This window comes from Labeo rohita, chromosome 11, assembly GCF_022985175.1.
Source record: "Labeo rohita strain BAU-BD-2019 chromosome 11, IGBB_LRoh.1.0, whole genome shotgun sequence".
NCBI lineage: Eukaryota > Metazoa > Chordata > Actinopteri > Cypriniformes > Cyprinidae > Labeo > Labeo rohita.
In genome coordinates, this window is record NC_066879.1 from 14,487,238 (window position 1) to 14,505,159 (window position 17,922).

At 32.9% G+C, this 17,922-nt stretch overlaps 1 protein-coding gene and 2 long non-coding RNA genes across 3 annotated transcripts; all 3 read left to right on the forward strand.

Moving 5' to 3' along the window:
• Nucleotides 1-679: 679 nt before the first annotated feature.
• Nucleotides 680-2,272, forward strand: LOC127173437 (uncharacterized). The gene is made up of 3 exons (XR_007828753.1): nt 680-758; nt 858-923; nt 1,586-2,272. It is a non-coding gene; the product is annotated as an uncharacterized LOC127173437 (long non-coding RNA).
• Nucleotides 2,273-4,875: 2,603 nt separating this feature from the next.
• Nucleotides 4,876-6,115, forward strand: LOC127172775 (uncharacterized). Its single transcript, XR_007828671.1, has 3 exons — nt 4,876-4,954; nt 5,488-5,552; nt 5,778-6,115. It is a non-coding gene; the product is annotated as an uncharacterized LOC127172775 (long non-coding RNA).
• An 8,700-nt stretch (nt 6,116-14,815) lies between these two features.
• On the forward strand, nt 14,816-16,899 carry LOC127173355 (uncharacterized). Its single transcript, XM_051123180.1, has 3 exons — nt 14,816-14,943; nt 15,186-15,801; nt 16,023-16,899. The coding sequence occupies exons 1-2, from the start codon at nt 14,898-14,900 to the stop codon at nt 15,791-15,793; spliced, it is 654 nt and encodes a 217-aa protein (XP_050979137.1). The 5' UTR covers nt 14,816-14,897; the 3' UTR covers nt 15,794-15,801; nt 16,023-16,899.
• Nucleotides 16,900-17,922: the final 1,023 nt, after the last annotated feature.

The window sequence follows — 17,922 nt, forward strand, 5'->3', positions numbered from 1 at the left end:
AAAAAGAAATCTGATAGTTGTTGGTCAAACTATTTCATAAGACAGAGTCTTATAGTGATATTACACTATTAATATTATGACTTTCCCAAAGATTTCTTATTATACGCAGTACATCCAGACCTCAAATGTGTAAAGAGTGTTAAAAGCGTGGATGGATGGATGTTCACATCAAAATGCTAATTTACTGGTAATGTTACAACTTCTCATCCCAGAAAATTGTGCAAGGACTGATTAAAACTATAATTTACTGGCAATATTCCAGAAATCCCCTAAACACCCACATCTTGAGTCTGGGAATCAAAGCAAATGCTGCAGTTTCAACATGAACTTGCCCTTTCAAGATTTTGCAGGACTTCCTCTTTTGGGTAAAGAAGAGTTTGTTGGATTTTTTGTTAAGGGATGATAAAAAGTATTTTTCAGACATTTTCAAGATACAATGTCATGCTCTGGAGCTTCTGTTTTAATAAATTATACAAGTCATAACGTATGTGTTCATCATACACTACTTCCGTTTGTACAGAATTCCTTTAAGTGACAATGGGCTTCATGACAAATTGAAAGTATTCAAGTGACATAGGTTCCAATAAAACCTACTGCAGGACTTCTTGTTTTAGGCTTTCACTTTCAGATGCCCTACTGTATATAGGGTGGTACTGACCGAGACACAACGGCACTCCACCAAAGACTTACTGACATTCAGAACTTGTGACGAACTACAATGTCTCAAAGACAAAATTTACGCCAACATGGTGAATATGGTAAGTGCATTTTAATATAAACCTTTGTTGTATTCTACACAATTTTGTGTCTATGTGCACTGCATTAAAGCTCATTTGTTTTATTTACTTGTTTTACAGATGAAGAGCCACAATTCACTGATATACTGGATAGCAAATATTTCCACCATGGAGATGACGAAAATGGTAAGTTGGTCTACATTTAACACACTGCAAAAAATGCTTTTCTTACTTAGATTTTTTTGGTTTTGTTTGGAGTCAATATATCTAAATATTCTTAAATCAAGAAAGATTTTCTACACAAGTAAAAATTATTGTCTTGTTTTCAGAAAAAAAGAAGTAAAAATGAAGTGAGTTTTTGCTTGAAATAAGCAAAATAATCAGTCAGTGGGGTAAAAAAAAAAAATCTTGTTTTCAGCTTGAAATAAGATTATTTCGCTTGTTCTAAGCAAAAACTCACGTAATTTAACAATTGTTAGACATTTTGGCTGGAAACAAGACCAAAAATCTATGAAAGGATTTTTTGCAGTGCACTGATTTTGTTTTGTGTATTATTTTGTGTATTCATGTACGTCTTCATTTTCTCAGTGTAGCTTGTTATGTGCTTCTTAATATTCCCAAATACTGAATGAAATAGGTCAATTAAATAGGTCATATTTAAAAAAAAATCTTAAATATGTGTCTTAAGTAAATGAAAAATATACTATATATTATGTAAAGATATATTACTACTAACACACTATAAAGATGTAGGCAAACCAAATCTCAGACGGATTCACCAGATATTACATTTATATGAAGCTTCTTATTTTTCTAAACATCTTTGTCTGTTTCTTTTGCTGATAAAGAATCGGATACACCTAGCGAACAGTAGCAGAACAATGGCATAAATGAAATCGATGAGGCCATAAAACCGTCAAAAGCGCAAGATACATCATCTGCATTTGAGATGATTGACACGTATGACAGATCTGCAGGTGCCAAAGCAGAAGGTGGTTACGCTAAGCAAGGCACATATGAAACCGGTTTTGAAAACAAATCAGGACAGAGGATTCCCAAGAAGGGATACCTTGCAGAAGCAGGATACGGACGAGCTCGCGCTGAATACAGTATATTTGAGGCAGAAGCCAAAGGCCCAAACGCTTCATTTGGTGCTGAAGCCAGTGTGGCTAAACTCGGAGCAGTGGCTCGAGCCGAAATTGCCAGTGCATCAGCTAAAGCCGGTCCAGTTGGTGTGAAAGTGGGACTTGGATTTGACACGGGTGCATCTGTTGGTTTGAGTGGGGTGGAGGCCAAAGTCCTGGGAATCGGATTCTCAATTGGTCCAAAAATCGGAATTTCTTTTCTGGGTTCAGAACTGTCATTTTCACTCTTTTAGCCACAGCAGGTATCTTGTTACCTTTGAATATTTATGTGTGACATTTTACTATGTCTAAATTTATCCTAAACAACTCACACTTGGGTGTCTAATTTGCTAATATATCTTACACATATTAAGTTTTGTTTCTCTAATTTGTCGGCCTCTCTATTATTACTATGAGCCACTGTGGTGTTTTCTGTAGAGTGACCTGGTAAGGTCTTGTAATATTTCCTGAATCTTCTTGAAATGCTCTCTTTAAATTGTTTTCATTGTAAAATAAAGTCCATTAAAACCTGTTTCTACATACTTAGTGTCTGTTATTGGGATGTCTTGCATGTTTTTCAGCGTGCCCTCGAAACTCCACATTTTTTTAAGCTTCATTACTCCAGTCACATGATCCTTCAGAAATCATTCTAATATTTTGGTTTGCTGCTCAAAAAACTATTATTATGATGACTATTATTACGAATAGAAAGTTCAGAAGAACAGAAATAGAAATCTTTTGTAACATTATAAATGACTTTATCATCATTTTTGATCAATTTATAGCATCCTTGCTAAATAAAAGTATTATTTTCTATAATTTCTTTCCCAGAAAATATTACTGACTCTAAGCTTTTGAATGGTATAGTGTACAATGTTACAAAAGCTTTTTATTTCAGATAAATGCTGATCTTTGGATTTTTAAATATTGATGATGATGATGATGATGATAATAACAATAATAAATGTTTTTTTAACAGCAAATCATATTAGAATGATTTCTGAAGAGTCGTGTGACACTGAAGACTGGTGTAATGATGCTGAAAATTCAGCTTTGATCACAGAAATAAATTATATTTTACAATATATTCAAATAGAAAGCAGTTATTTTAAAAAGTAAAATATTAAAAAAAAAAATTACTGTTTTTGCTGTACTTTGGATCAAATAAATGCAAGCTTGGTGAGCAGAAGAGATTTCTTTAAAAACAAAAAAAAATCTTTTGACTGGTAGCGTAAATGTACAATGTGCCAGAATTAGCCAGTTTGACACTTCTTTTGCTAATTTTTGTCTACTCTCATAAATACCTACTGTACAGAGTATCATAAATAGGTTCTAACCATTTGACTACCAAAACCATGGAAGAAAGGATGCCACAGTGGCATAAGTAAATAAAATCAACAAGGCTACTATAAAAAAGAATGTTTAGAGTGCAACATACATATTTGACAAACCAACAAAGGCCAATGCAGAAGGCAGGTATGCTAAAAAATGATCATATGCAACGCAGCAGCTTTTGAAAACAAACCAGAAATGAGGATTCCCAAGGATGGAGTAAAACAAATCATTTTAAACAAAATTCTAGACTAAATCACAACAAATACAGAAATAACAGCTTGCAAGGTTACATAAAACAACATTTACAATGATCTAATGTTCAGTTACAAAAATGCAATAAATCTCATTTATGAGCTAAAAGCTAATTTATTTTATTTGCAGATGAAGAATTTGATATACCTTCTACCAAACAGCAGCAGAACGGAGAAGGTGAAAATGATAAGTGTATTGTCTATATTTACTCTACATTTTAGGCTGTTTTGTTAATTCATGTAATTTATTTGTTCATTTATTTACTTCTTAACAGTGTTGGGCATGTTACTTTAAAAAAGTAATTAGTCATAGTTACTAGTTAAAAACTAACTATTGTGTTAATGTTTTTTATTTTTAAAGAAAGGTTCAAATATGTCAAATAACTTCTATGTCCGCAAAATTAAATATGTAAAATGAAATTTTGTAATACTCAAATACAATTTCCAAATGAACATTGACAATACACTGTACACCATTTGTGAAGTAAATACCTTTTTACAGAATAAATGACTGAAATACTTAAAAGAAAATACAACGTTTTCTGCTACAGCTACAATTAGTTTACTGCATCAAGTCATCAAATGCAAAATGATTGGACTAGTTGTCATAATGCATCTAGTATATTTAGACTTTTTTTGTAAATATGTCCTAAATTAATGAATTGTGCAGCTGAGTCTTGTGTTTCACTAATGAAAAAAAAATCGCTCAGAGATGCATGTCATGAATCTTTAATTAAGCATACAGACAAAGCACAACACAGAGTGATGATATAGATTGCTTGAGCACTGCTTCTGCTCAGCCAATCAGAAAAATTAAAGAGACACAAATGTGAAACTCCAGTTTCACATCACTTAATCTAATAGTGCATTAATGCTCTTCAAAACTTACACAGGTACTGGTAGATGTAGTTGTGACTACATCATCTTACAGGCAATCTTTTTTCATTGACAGGAATTCAGTAGTAGTGTATTCTGATCAAATAAACTGGTATGCAGCACATGAAAGCAAAAATAATGTACGTTTCAGCACAATTACCAACGTTCTATAAAGCATAAAATTGGCTACAGTAGACTATAGGCTATATTGAGCTTTATCGAGTGAGTTGTATTTTTCATTAATTTATTTTCAATAAAATCAGTGTCATCTTTGCATCAAAGGTCTTAAGGATTGGTAAAAATAGACACTTCTGTCCAGGGCTTCTGTTTTAATGAATAACGAATACTAAAAATAATAGTTTATATAATACAAGCCATAGTTTGTGTTATATTGTTAGTTATTAGTTTTAGTTAGTTTTGTTTTTCTTTTTTTCGTTAGGGGCCAAGGGACTCTAATTAAACGCATTACAGGTCTTCTCACTTTCCTCTTTCACTTTCCGTTTGTGTTCTGCTATATAAGGAGCAGCGGTACTGACTGAGACACAGCTCCACCCTTGACCCTCCATCAAACACCTACTGTGATTTTTAAGCTACTGACAGTCACAAATGTCTGACAAAAATCCACATCATGGTAAGTGAATTCAATAGTCTATATTTACTTTACTATATTTAACATAAAAAAAATACATTTTAGTTTTTCAAAATTGTTTCATTTTCTAATTGATTGACTGGAAGGGACCCTTGTTGGAGACATGTTTTTAAATATTTTTTAATAGAAATATTAGGGCTGTAAAAAATAGCATGTTAATGTCTGTGATTCATTATTTTCTGCTTAATGCTTTAAAAATGTAGCTAAAGCAGCATCAGAAAATTAAGTGAAAATTAAGAGCAGCTTTATTTCAGTCATCGACCTTTAAGAACAACCTATTTAACCCAAAATACGTTTCTTCTCATTTTTCTTCAAGAGAAATATTAAGGAAATGAGATGATTATATATCAGCATATGTTGAAGTAGATTAGTCTCTCACTGTCTCTGAGAGAATATGTGCCTTTAATGCAGCGGCTGATGCTGATGAACTCTTGCACAAATTTGCACGTTGCTTGTGTGATATCCATTGGTTCGACTTGTTTAAAACAATTTTTTTTAAATATTGCAATGTAAAGCTTCCCACCAACCCCGGATCAGGAGGAAGGACTCAGTTTTGTGCTACGCCAATGGACAACACTATGTAAATACATACTACTAACATTATGAAGATGCAGAAGATCACTTTTAAGAGACTTTTTTAACAATTTAAGCTATGTTTTGTGGAGGATTGTGTAGGCAAACCAAATATCAGACTAAGTCACACCAAAGTGGCCTAAACTAACTTCACAATGTTTGAGTGAAATGGCATACATTCATATGAAGCATGTTTTTTCATTGCATTTAAACTCATTTGTTTTATTTGCAGATAAAGGATCTGATAAACCGTCTACCAAACAGGGGCTGAAGGGAAAGCCAAATATGCAACTTACATCAGTTAACGCTGATACTATAAACATAATTGACACATATGACAGACCAGCACGTGCCACTGCAAAAAGCACTTATGCTCAAGCTGGAAAATATGCAGAAGGTCCTAATGACAAACCAGGACAAAGGATTCCCAAAGCTGGAGTCTATGCAGTAGCAGGAGTTGAACGAGCTCGAGCTTTATTTTAGATCACCAACTTGCTTACTGTTAACTAACCTCATAAAATGTTATATATTACTGCCTTATGGATATTACCTTGATTAATCCTACAGAAATTGAAAGACTGAAACAAGAGTTATCTGTAAAGCTGCTTGGAAACAGTATGTATTATGAAAAGTGCTGCATACAAATAAACTCGAATAAATAAAATCAAATCGAATGTTTACTGCTTTTTTCTTCAGTACTGTCATTCCCAGTGTAACTGCTATAGTGTTCACAGAATTCGCTGGAGACTTTTAATATCTGCAACTGTCCTTTTCCATTTATTCAATTTACACTGAAAGTGCAGTGTTTTTGTGAAAATATTCTATAAGAAAGCAGCTGTTTGTCTTTCTATGAATTTGGTTCAGGCAATTCAGTGCAAAAGAGAGCATTCATAACTATTGATGGGAGAAATTAAGCTTTTTATAGCTTAAAATCAAATGAATCAATTGCTTGGTAATGACATAATGCTTTGGAAAATACTTCCAATGTATTTTAATTTAAAGCAATCCACACTAATCTGAAATACACAGATCTAAACTAATTTTCTTTTCCTTTATTGGGCACTTGACTGTAAATTCGGCACATTTGTCCCATTCGTCTAGTCTTTTTCCGTTCGGGTATTCAGTTGTTGTCTAATGAACAAGAAATACTATGTAGTACTACTATCCAATAAAGGCACCACTATGGGGGTAGAATTATTATATCTTTGTTGTACTATTCTTTTATCTGTAACGGGTGATTTCTGGTGATGAAAGCGCTGCTAAGTGCATTTGTTGGCTGCATCTTGGTAATGACGTAATGCTTTGGAAATTATGTCCATGAATTTTCATTTAAAGCAGGCAACAATATTCTGAAATACACACATCTAAATTTTTTATTTTCCTTTTCCTTTGCTGGGCAGTTCCTGGACTGTCCCTTTTTCATAAATGTCTTAAGCTGTTCTAACCATGTCACTTGACCACCTACAATAATGCAATATTTAAGTTTTTTTTTTTTTTTTTAATTAATTTATAGTTTCATCCTTATGACAAAAGATAAAGAGGTAAAAAGTTTGGTAGCTCTTGAGAATGTACAGAAATACTGCTGAGTAGTCTGCACTTGGTGCAGGTCAGTAAATACTAGTTACTAAATAAATAAGTAAATACTAGTCACTATTAAAATAAGTACTAGTATCTAATGAACAAGAACTGCTACGTAAGAAGGCAGAGAATAAAGTCTAGTAGCCAGTGAATAAGCACTAATTTTAATGGAACAGGTACTAATAGAAAAACAATTAGTTGAGTCAACTTAAAATGTTACATTATACTAAGTGACAACTTAGATTTAAACATTTTAAGGCAGCTGGGTTACTTACCCATCTGTTAAGTTTAGCAAACACAAATATCTAAGTTAGTACAACTTAACATTTCAAGTTGACTAAACTTATTTTAGTTGACTGAACTTAAAATTTTAAGGCAATAGGTTAACAAATTATTTTAAGCTGACTCAACAAATTGTGTTTTTTATTTTTTACAGTGTATACTAGTAGTAATTAAGCAGTTTACTGATAGCAAGAAAATATATACTACTACATTTTGGGGCAGATCCCAGACAGAGATTAAGCTTAATTCTAGACCAAAATGGCCCTTTAAACTAGATTAACAGAAATCTGCTTTCTCTGTCATGGTTTTAAATAGTCTTAGGCCCAGTCCCAATTCTATTTTATACCCATTAAGATACAGACAATATACTGTGGGGCAGATTTATAACATTTTCGGTTGAGTGGAAATCCTTAATTATTGGTGGAAATTGAAATGTTTAATCCTTTGCTCTTTTCTTACTTCATTTAAACGCTGTCCAGAAAACCGCCCCTCTAAGGATTAAATGTTAAAACAGCTTGCCATAAACGCACTGCAGATCTTTTCGCTTTTCTGTTTCACTTTCAGTTGATGCCTTATTCTGCTTTTATAGGGAGTGGCAGGACACAGATCCTTGTTTGAAGACCCTTAGTTATATAATAATCAGTAATACAGGCCATCAAGATTCACTCTGGGTGTACCAATCCATTTCTTTATGAGGCATGAATCTGAAACAGTACACATTTATATCCTCCAGTTTCACTTTGTCTAATGGTGCAGTGATGTTTATCTCAGTTTTAACACAATCACCAACGCTCTTAAAAGCATAAAATTGACTACAGTAGGCTATATTGGAGGTAATATTCAGCAAGCGTGTGTGTTATATTTTTTGTCCTGAACAGTTAAACTGCCTGCTGTTCTTCAGAAAAATCCTTCAGGTCCCACAAATTCTTTGGTTTTCAGCATTTTTGTGTATTTGAACCGTTTCCAACAATGACTGTATGTCTTTGAGATCCATCTTTTTGGACAACTGAGGGACTCATATGCAACTATTACAGAAGGTTCAAACGCTCACTGATGTTCCAGAAGGAAACACAATGCATTAAGAGCCGGGGATGAAAACTTTTGAACAGAAGGAAGATGTGTACATTTTTCTTATTTTGCCTAAATATCATATTTTTTCATTTAGTGCTGCCATTCAGAAGCTACAGAAGATACCTACATGTATCCTAGAAGACAAAATAAGTTCAGTTTACCCTGATCTTCAAATTCCAAAAGTTTTCACCCCCCGGTGCACATATATACAAATGCATTAATTCCACCAATCAGGAAAATAAAAAGAAATATATTAAGCTCAGCATCAAAATGCTACTTTACTGCTTATGTGACAACTTCTCATACCAGAAAAACTGTAGTTTAGTGTGTGAAATCCCGTAAAACAGGAAGACTAAACAGCCACACGTAGCACACATTCTGAACTTTCAATATGATGATAAACAGTGTGAACACTTTCACTTTCATTTTTTCCATCCAGGAAATCCTCAGGTTGAGGACAAAACAGTCTATACTTTGAATACAGTGTAAATCATTTTGCATAAGCGCATCAGCAAAATGCATAAATGTAATGCAAAATAAGTTCTAACAAGTTTGGAAGAGCCTGTGAGATTTATAAACAAACTGCACTCAGAAAAAAAATATTAATGTTCACTTTATTTAAATAAGTTTCATTAACACCATGCACAATGAGTATGGAGAGTAAATGTTGGAATAAAATGTTATTTTATGCATTTTAGCAAGATTTATTATAACTGTATATATAATAAACTCTTGTTTTGTTGGTGTTTTGGGAGGTTTCCATTGTGGTCAACCCAAGTGAAAAAAATTATGGCACTTCCATAATCCACTTAAAGTGCTCCAATTTCACACACTAATTTTGTACTTTTATAAAATGATTTTTCAGTACTTCTTAAGATAAACTTAAGATCATCTAAGTGTACACATGTACAAACATGCATTTAGATACCACTAGGAGTGTTTCAGAGTGCTTCAAGGTTCAGAGCGGCATGTTAATAGTGTTATTATTTTTACATTCAATGCATATTGTAATTAATGGGTGTATTATTTAATAATTACATGAACTGAATGTACATGTACATTTCAGATATATTTGCTTTCATTTCAACCTATAGGTTGAGTAAAATCAATAAATTTGCATTCCCAGTTTTGCTACTATGACTTATCTTTAATTAAAATATGGGCAGTTAAATATGTAAATATTTACATGCCTGTATACAAGTCTCCGATTTTTACTGGGAATCTGCTTTGCCATCAGTTATTTAATTATTTTTTTCTTAGTAACTGCTGACATCTAGTGGTGAATCAATGCCTTTATTAAAAATATTTTTCATGCTTGTTCAGTGAACCATAAACCATTACTGCACATGCAGTCCTTCAGACACTAACCGTTTATAGATGGGAGGCAGTTAAGGTCGCAGTTATAGTAACTTAGGACATTAAAGAGACCTAGTGACTCTAAAAACAGCAGAAGAAAGATGCACATGGTCTCTGATCACCTGTGTGAACATGTCATAATCCAGAGCAATAAATGTAATGTTAGACAATCATGACAGTGCTACAAGGAAAAAGGAAGATCATTCTTCTAATGCCAGAACACATGTGACCTCACAATATCTCTTTTATATCCAGATGGGTGTTGTCTCTCATTATTCTATCCTGTATATTAGACCTGTCATTGTATCAGTTTTTATTTTCACTGAAACAAGACTTTTCAATGCATATTACTAATCAAAAATTAAGCTTTGATATATTGACGGCAGGAAATTTACAAAATATCTTTGTGGAACATGGTCTTGACTTAATATCCTAATGATTTTGAAGAAAGCATTTCAGGATTTTTCTCCACATAATGGACTTCATTGGTGCCCTGATTTTGAAATTTATTTGAAAATTAATAGTTGTTGCTTTTTTTTTTGTTTGTTTTTTTTTTAAACGTACTATTGAATCATGTTGAAAGGTCACGTGGAATGTAGGCGGAACTACAGACCCAGTGTTTACAAAGTGAACACCCAAAGACTAAGAAAGTGCAAGTAAGTTTGTAAACACTGTTTACAAACAAAAAGTCATTTAGCAAAATTTAATTAAAATGTTACGTTACTTCCCTAACACATCTACTGCTTACACAAATGTTGACCACAACAAACAAGACAAAAGTATAATGCTATAAGAAACAGAAAAGATTAATTCATTGAGTCTTTAGTCTATGAGTAGCTCACCTCACCTCTTATCTGACAAAAGCTTAAAAAGTATACAAATTTTTATTTTTCGAAAAAAACGACAGATCGTTTCGCTAGATAAGCCCTTCTTCCTTGGCTGGGATCATTTAGAGCCCTTTGAAGCTGCATTTAACTACATTTTGGAAGTTCAAAATCGGGGCACCAATGAAGTCCATTGTATGGAGATAAATCCTGAAACGTTTTCCTCAAAAAACATAATTTCTTTACAACTGAAGACAGAAAGACATGAACATCTTGGATGACAAGGGGGGTGAGTAAATTATTTGTAAATTGTTGTTCTAGAAAGTGGACTTCTCCTTTAAAGATTTTGTGGTCCAGGGTCACATATATTTGGGCCCTGTGGCACCCCACATGTAACTGTAACAGATACGAGCAGTGTATGAAAATGACCAGTTTCTATAGAGAAGCTCCTCTTTGTAAAACAGAACTCAAACCAATCTAGGGCTACATCACATATACCAAATTAAACAATGGCAGAAAACGCTGCACTTAAATCCAGCAATATTGCACAATTTTCCAGAATCCACAAACAGTAGCACGTCATTTACCACCCAGTTCAGTTCAGTTCAGTTCAGTGACATGCTCAATGAGTTCAATGACAGTATATTATGACAGTATATTGTAGTTCAATATAGTCAGTAGTGATGCTACTGGCCAGGACTGCTGAAAACAGTTCCTAGTAATCAGACGTGATCTCTGACACACACAAATCTGTTTTTGCAATAAGAACAGGAAATATTAGCTCGGAATCGATTCTTGGAATTGATGGAATCAAACCTCAGTTACAACATTCTGGAAGATAAAGTGAGGATGTGATTGATTTTTATTGTTTCAAACTTAATAATGTCAACTGCTATTACATTTCAATTAAAATATTTAGTTATCTAGGATACTCCACACCAGTCAATGCAATGCATATCAGTCAGCAGCTGTACCTATAAAATGTAAAGTATATTTATAAAATGCAAAATGAAAACAAAAGTTTCAAAGCAGTTGTAAAAGGTTCTGTGCATTCCGAATAGGTCTAAAATATAAAATACTTTTTTCAAGATACAAAATATTGTATTTGTGATTTTGATTTAAACTGAGGTATTTTTTTAATACAAAAAAAAAAAAACACATTTATATATGAAGAGTTCATTTACAATAACTTTGTTTTAATAATTTTCATTTCAGTTTTTTCATTGTGCATTTCAATTAATCTCAATCAAACTGCAGTTGGGTTATTTTGTTTAAGTAAAAATATCTAAATAAATACAGCTAACTAACCCAATAAAACACAATAAAAACATGATAACATAATAAAAAGCTTTTTTATGTAAAAAGTTATCTGTTTTTGCAAATAAACTCTTTATATAGCAAAAAGAGATAACCTTTTATTTTTATTTTTTTTTTATTTTTAAATCTGAGGGTGCAAAAAAAAAATCTAAATGTAAATAAGGGGTGTGGCGCTACGGTGCATATAAAAAGTCTGCATTTCTGATAATTTGTTATAATAAGAACTGAAAAAGTATTATGAAAGTGATTTGAGGAATACAAAAATGCTGGTACCAGGTTTTTTTTGTTTGTTTGTTTGTTTGTTTGTTTGTTTTAATGTTTTTAATATTTATCCCCAATTCCTACTTTATGATTAAAAACAAAATGCTTGTGTTGAAATTGAAGGATCCTTAGATCCTTCCATGCAAATTATTGTGTTGTGTTTAAATGTTATGTTTATTTTTAATTTTATTTATAATCATTTATTTACATAATTATTTATAATCATTTTACAATCATTAGTCATTCACATAATTCATATTTAAGTATTTAAGTATTTATCATTTATTCATATATATTATTCATTTATATGTTTTTATATTTTATATTTCTCATTATTTTCCTTGCTTATGCATTTTCATTATTGTTCAGTTCCATGATTGCAGGGTTTCATGAATTGTTTGGTCTAAGAAATAGATAACGGGGATGTTTATGGAAATTCAAGGTTTATGGGATGTTGAATCTGTTTGATATATCATTGTTCTTTGAGCTGTACTCCCCAGACGAAGTTTGAACATTGAGACATACGCAACTAAAACTGTTCAATAAATTCTGTTATACCATTTACCATCATCACTTCGTCTCCTGCTTCTGCTCTTTTCTGCTCATTTCTCTTCCATCGGTCAACTTCAGAACTGACAGAAACCTGCTGTTAGTGGGGTTGGGGTAACTACAGCTTGCTGACTAGTTGTCCTTTTACCGAAAGACTGATATTTTCTGATGGGATCTGGTGTCCGGGGCTGGATCCTAAGTGTCTGGCGTGGGGACCTGATCTAATAAAATCAATGATGCTGAAGTACATAAGTGTGTAAAATCACCTGTTGAGAGAATTTCCGTCCAGCAATAAAACTTAATTTCTTCATAAAGCAAAGGAGAAACACCAGAGATACTAGCATACCCTTTGGAGGTGGTAAAACAGTGATAGTGTACCTTAGGACAGATGACTAATTTTTTTTTTTTGTAAGACAAAAATATATTCTTCCCCATTTCATGTGCTGCTTTTACGCAGAGTAAGCATTACCACAAAATCGAAAGTGAAAGTAAACAACCAACGCAAATTATTCAAAAGCCATTTAAAGACTCTGCATATTGATATTGGCTTCTTGATGTGCAAAAATAACAACAATAGAGTAACAGTGACAGTTTAAGAACCACAGAAAACTCTAAGAAGAGCAACCAATATGAAGATGAGAATGGATAAATGAAACTCAAACTAAAATTACACAAATTACATGAATAAGGAACTAAACAAGCAACAAGTGAGCATCATCAGTTAATATAATAACAAATCAGGAGCTGTTCAAAAAGCAAAGCAACCAATGAAACATGAACAAAACACAGAAAACCAGAAAACAAAACAAAGGAAATAAATGAATATCAAGATTACCATCTCTGGATAAAAACATGACGCTCTCAACTCAGGGCATTGCAGAAAGCCTTTTTAACCCCTTTTTTTCAACAGATTTTCTTCCTCTTTTTTAAGTTACCCTAAATTTGCCAGATTGACTTTTCCAGTAAATGCACAACATCTGCTGCTGCTGTTAAATCTGACGACATATTCTGACTTCTGAGAATTGTTTTTTTTTTTTTTTGGATCCAAATAGTATCCAACAACAGAGCTGCAGTGCTGATGTAAGGGGGAAAAGCAGCTTAAAATATGTACACTTTTTGTGAAGAAAAAGTCCATACTTTTGAGTGTGTATACTGTAAAAAAATAAAAAATAAATAAAAAAATTCACCAGTTTAACTTAAAAACGTAAGTTCAGCAGCTGCCTTAAATGTTAAGTTAAATCAATTTAAATGTACTTACTACAATAAAATGACTTTTAAACTTTTAAGCTGATTTAACTTAAAATTTTAAGGCAGCTGCTAAACTTAAGTTTTTAAGTTGAAACTGTTAAAAACATTTTACAGTGTAGCAGACAAGTATATACTACCTCACCGTAATTGCATCTTTAGTTCCATGCATCGCGTCTCATAAACTGCCTTTTCAATCATGTTGTCAAAGCTAACATCCTCCATATTGCACTTCATTTAATTAATTTTTCATCATGTTAGATATCGATTATTAATCACTCAAACCTCTCTACGATTCTGGTCCAGGGTCACATATATGCAACAACAGCATTTTGGGAGGTTAAAAATGCAAACAAACGTACATTTCTGAAAACAGTGACACTGTGTTGTCTACACGCAAAACTTTTCAAAAAACAAAGAAAAACCTTGTCAAGTTGTAATGCATCATTGTCATGTAAACCTATCTTAAATTTGCCATATAATGTTAATTATAGCTCACATTTTAAACAGCTTATCATGCAAAACGCTAAAAATTAAAACCAAAGAAAGATTAAAAGAACCAAAAGTGAATAGAAATAAAATACAGATTTAATAATTAAATATGCGCATACAAATATGATTAAAAATGTACAATAAAAAAAAAATCATAAATGCTCTATTTTAAGAGCATTTATGGGAATCCCACAGCTGTCAAATGTGACTGGGTGGGGCGGGGGTGGGGTTTGAGTCTGTTTTTGGGCTATAAATGTTTCTGGGATCTGGCAACCCTGAAACTACTTGACAGAAGTTGCGCTTTTGAAGGTCAGAAACAGCGCTCTCAAACCTCCACCGAACACCTACTGAGATTTTTAGACTTGCGGCATTCAGAAATGTCTAAAAACCGAGAATTGAGCTACCATGGGCATGACGAAAATGGTAAGTGAAGAAACAGTACTGAACAATACAATACATTTTAGTTATGTTTAGTACATATTAGTTAATTTATTGGTTATCTGTGCATTTTTTTTTTATCTAAAATGTTTCATGTGTCTAAATTGCTTGTGATTATTGCCAAACACTCTGAATGTCTTTATTAAAGTAAATATGGATGGAAAAGACACATGGCTTGTTATTTTTCTAATGTCTTACACAGTGCATTAAAACTAATTTATTTTCAGATGAAGAATCTGATATAAGTTATACTCCATGGCTGGGTGAAGAAGAAAAAGACACTGTAGATGATTCAAGTGACAGTAAAAATGCATTACACAAACCACGGAAAATCAAAAGGGAAATTACAACAAGGCCAACTGTGAGCCTTGCATCAGGTACTGTGTCATTACACAACACCATAGGTATGATTGACACATTTGACAGAGAAGCAGATACCATTGTAGAAGACACCTATGCTCGATCCGAAGCATATGCGCATGCTTTTGAAGATGAACCTGGAAAGAGGATTCCCAAAGCTGGAGTCCATGCAGAAGCAGGAATTGGACGAGCTAGTGCTGAATTCAGTGTATTTGAGGCTAAAGCCAAAGGCCCAAATGTCTCAGCTGGTGCTGAAGTTAGTATCGCTGGAGCTGGAGCAATGGCTCGGGCTGAAATTGCCAGTGCATCAGCTCAAGCCGGTCCAATTGGTGTGAAAGTGGGGCTTGGAGTCGACACGGGTGTATCTGCTGGTGCGGATGGGTTTGAGGCCAAAATACTGGGAACTGGAATCTCAGTGGGTCCAAAAACCAGTATCTCTTTTCTGGGGTCAGAAGTGTCATGTTCAGTCATGTAATCATGCAGGTATTACTATCAAACAACAAAGACAAAAACAGAAACAGAAAAAAAAAATAAATAAATAAAAAACATTTTTTTAAAACTTTTTCCAATTTTAAAGCAGAATTGTTGTGGAGTCATAAACACACAGAATTACATTTTAGCAATATTACAGTTTTATTTTAGATTTTAGATTTAGAATTGTTTTCATTTAAGAATTAATATTTTTTTTGTATTTGGTCTTGCAGGTGTGTTTAATTCAATTACACCAGCTCCAGTTTGGATCCAACCTTTGCAAAGATTTCAGATGATGCCAACTTTATATCGACATACAAAACTGTCAGATATTATCCTTATATTGTAATCATTATAAGCACAAGTTGTAATTGTTGTCCAACATGTTTGTTGTGTCTGTTTAACTGACCACATAGTGTGATATATGTATATTACACACATATTATTTTGATCTGTGGCTAATAACAAAATACTTTTGAAGGATCTGACGATCCTCAAATGCAAACTGTGTATGTTTTGCCGCAGAGCAACCATACATTTGTGTTGTGTTTGCTTTCTTTTATTCTTCATTTATTCTTCATTCTTCATTCATTTAGAATCATTAATCATTTCATCATTTTATTATTCCATTTAATCATACAATCATTTATAATAATCATTATAGTCATTTATATATTCATTTTAGTGATTCATTAATTGATTAGTAATTCATATTATATTATAGTTGTTTTTTATATATTTTTTCCGTTGTTGTTTAGTCTTATGGCTGTGTAGCTTCAAGGGCTGTTTGTCTTCATGAATAAGAGATACAAGGGAATGTTTATAGAAACTCAAGGTTTATGGGATGTTGTTGTGAACCAGTTTGGTATAACAGTACTTGTTGAATTTGTGTTCTCCAGACGAAGTCTGAGCATTGAGACATATGCAACTAAGACTATTCAATAAACTCTGCTCCTTTTTATCATCATTACTTCGTCTCCTGCTATTTTCTGACGGGATCTGGTGTCCGGGGCTGGATCCTAATTGTCTGGCGTGAGGACCTGATGTAACACTTTCAAAATGTAACATTGAAACAAGAATGATCTGTAACACTGCTTTGAATTATGTATTGCGAAAAGTGCTATACAAATAAACTTGGATCAAATATTTATTGCTTTTCTCTTCAGTACTGTCATTACCAGTTTATAACTTATGTAATATAATATAATTTTCAAAATCCCATTTGTGTCCCATTTTATTTCATTGACAAAATATTTTAGTTTGTCATGTATATTTTTTTTCATTTGATGAGATAACATTTTAAGCTGTCATACACTCTAAAAACTGCTGGGTTAAAAACACCCTAGCACTTTGGGTAAAATATGGACATACCCAACCATTGGTTTGTTTTGACCCAGCGGTCAAAACAACCCAGTCGTTGGGTCAAAACAAACCAATTGTTGGGTCAAAACCCAATCATTGGGTATGTCCAAAGTCAAACGTTCTAGATGCTCATAATTCATGTACAGTTCTAAGGTCTGAAGAGACTTACATGAAATGATACAGAAGAGAAGCCAGTCAGTTGAGTTTGTTATGTACGTAAATACAGGAAAAAGGATTGAAATCTTAAATATTTTCCCCCATTTTATGTAAAAGGTTCTTCATGAAACCACAGATCCAAATAAAGAAACTTATTTTTTGAGAGTGCTTGTGTTTCTTGTGTCTTGTAAAATGTGTATCAATGGCTTAAGCTGTTCTAATTAAACACAAACCGCTTTTTATTGCTTAAAACAGCACCTGCCTAGTATCTATTTTCATGCTAATTCTTATTTTTAAGTACTGATGACATCTATTGGTGAATCAATGAGACAACAGTGCTAATGAAACAACAGTTCAAACTCTGCTAAAGGATAAATAACAAATCATTTAAACACATCAGCCTTTACTGGAAAATGAAACAACATTTTTGCAAACTTTAATAACTGCTTTAATGTTTTACACTGAGAAGATAGTGATCAAACTACGTTTTATAAAAATCACCTTTTAAATTCAGTAACACATTTGAAACAAAAGAGTCAATCTAAGTACTGTTAAGGCACTAACACCTGAATAAGCAGAAGTACCTGGTGGAATACTAGTATTCTAGTAGTAATT

What these genes read in the sequence shown, in the direction of transcription:
- LOC127173355 (XM_051123180.1), top strand. Translation starts at nt 14,898, where the DNA reads ATGTCTAAAAACCGAGAATTGAGCTACCATGGGCATGACGAAAATG. An exon ending in CCATGGGCATGACGAAAATG is followed by an intron (nt 14,944 to 15,185) that starts GTAAGTGAAGAA and finishes ATTTATTTTCAG; the next exon opens with ATGAAGAATCTGATATAAGT.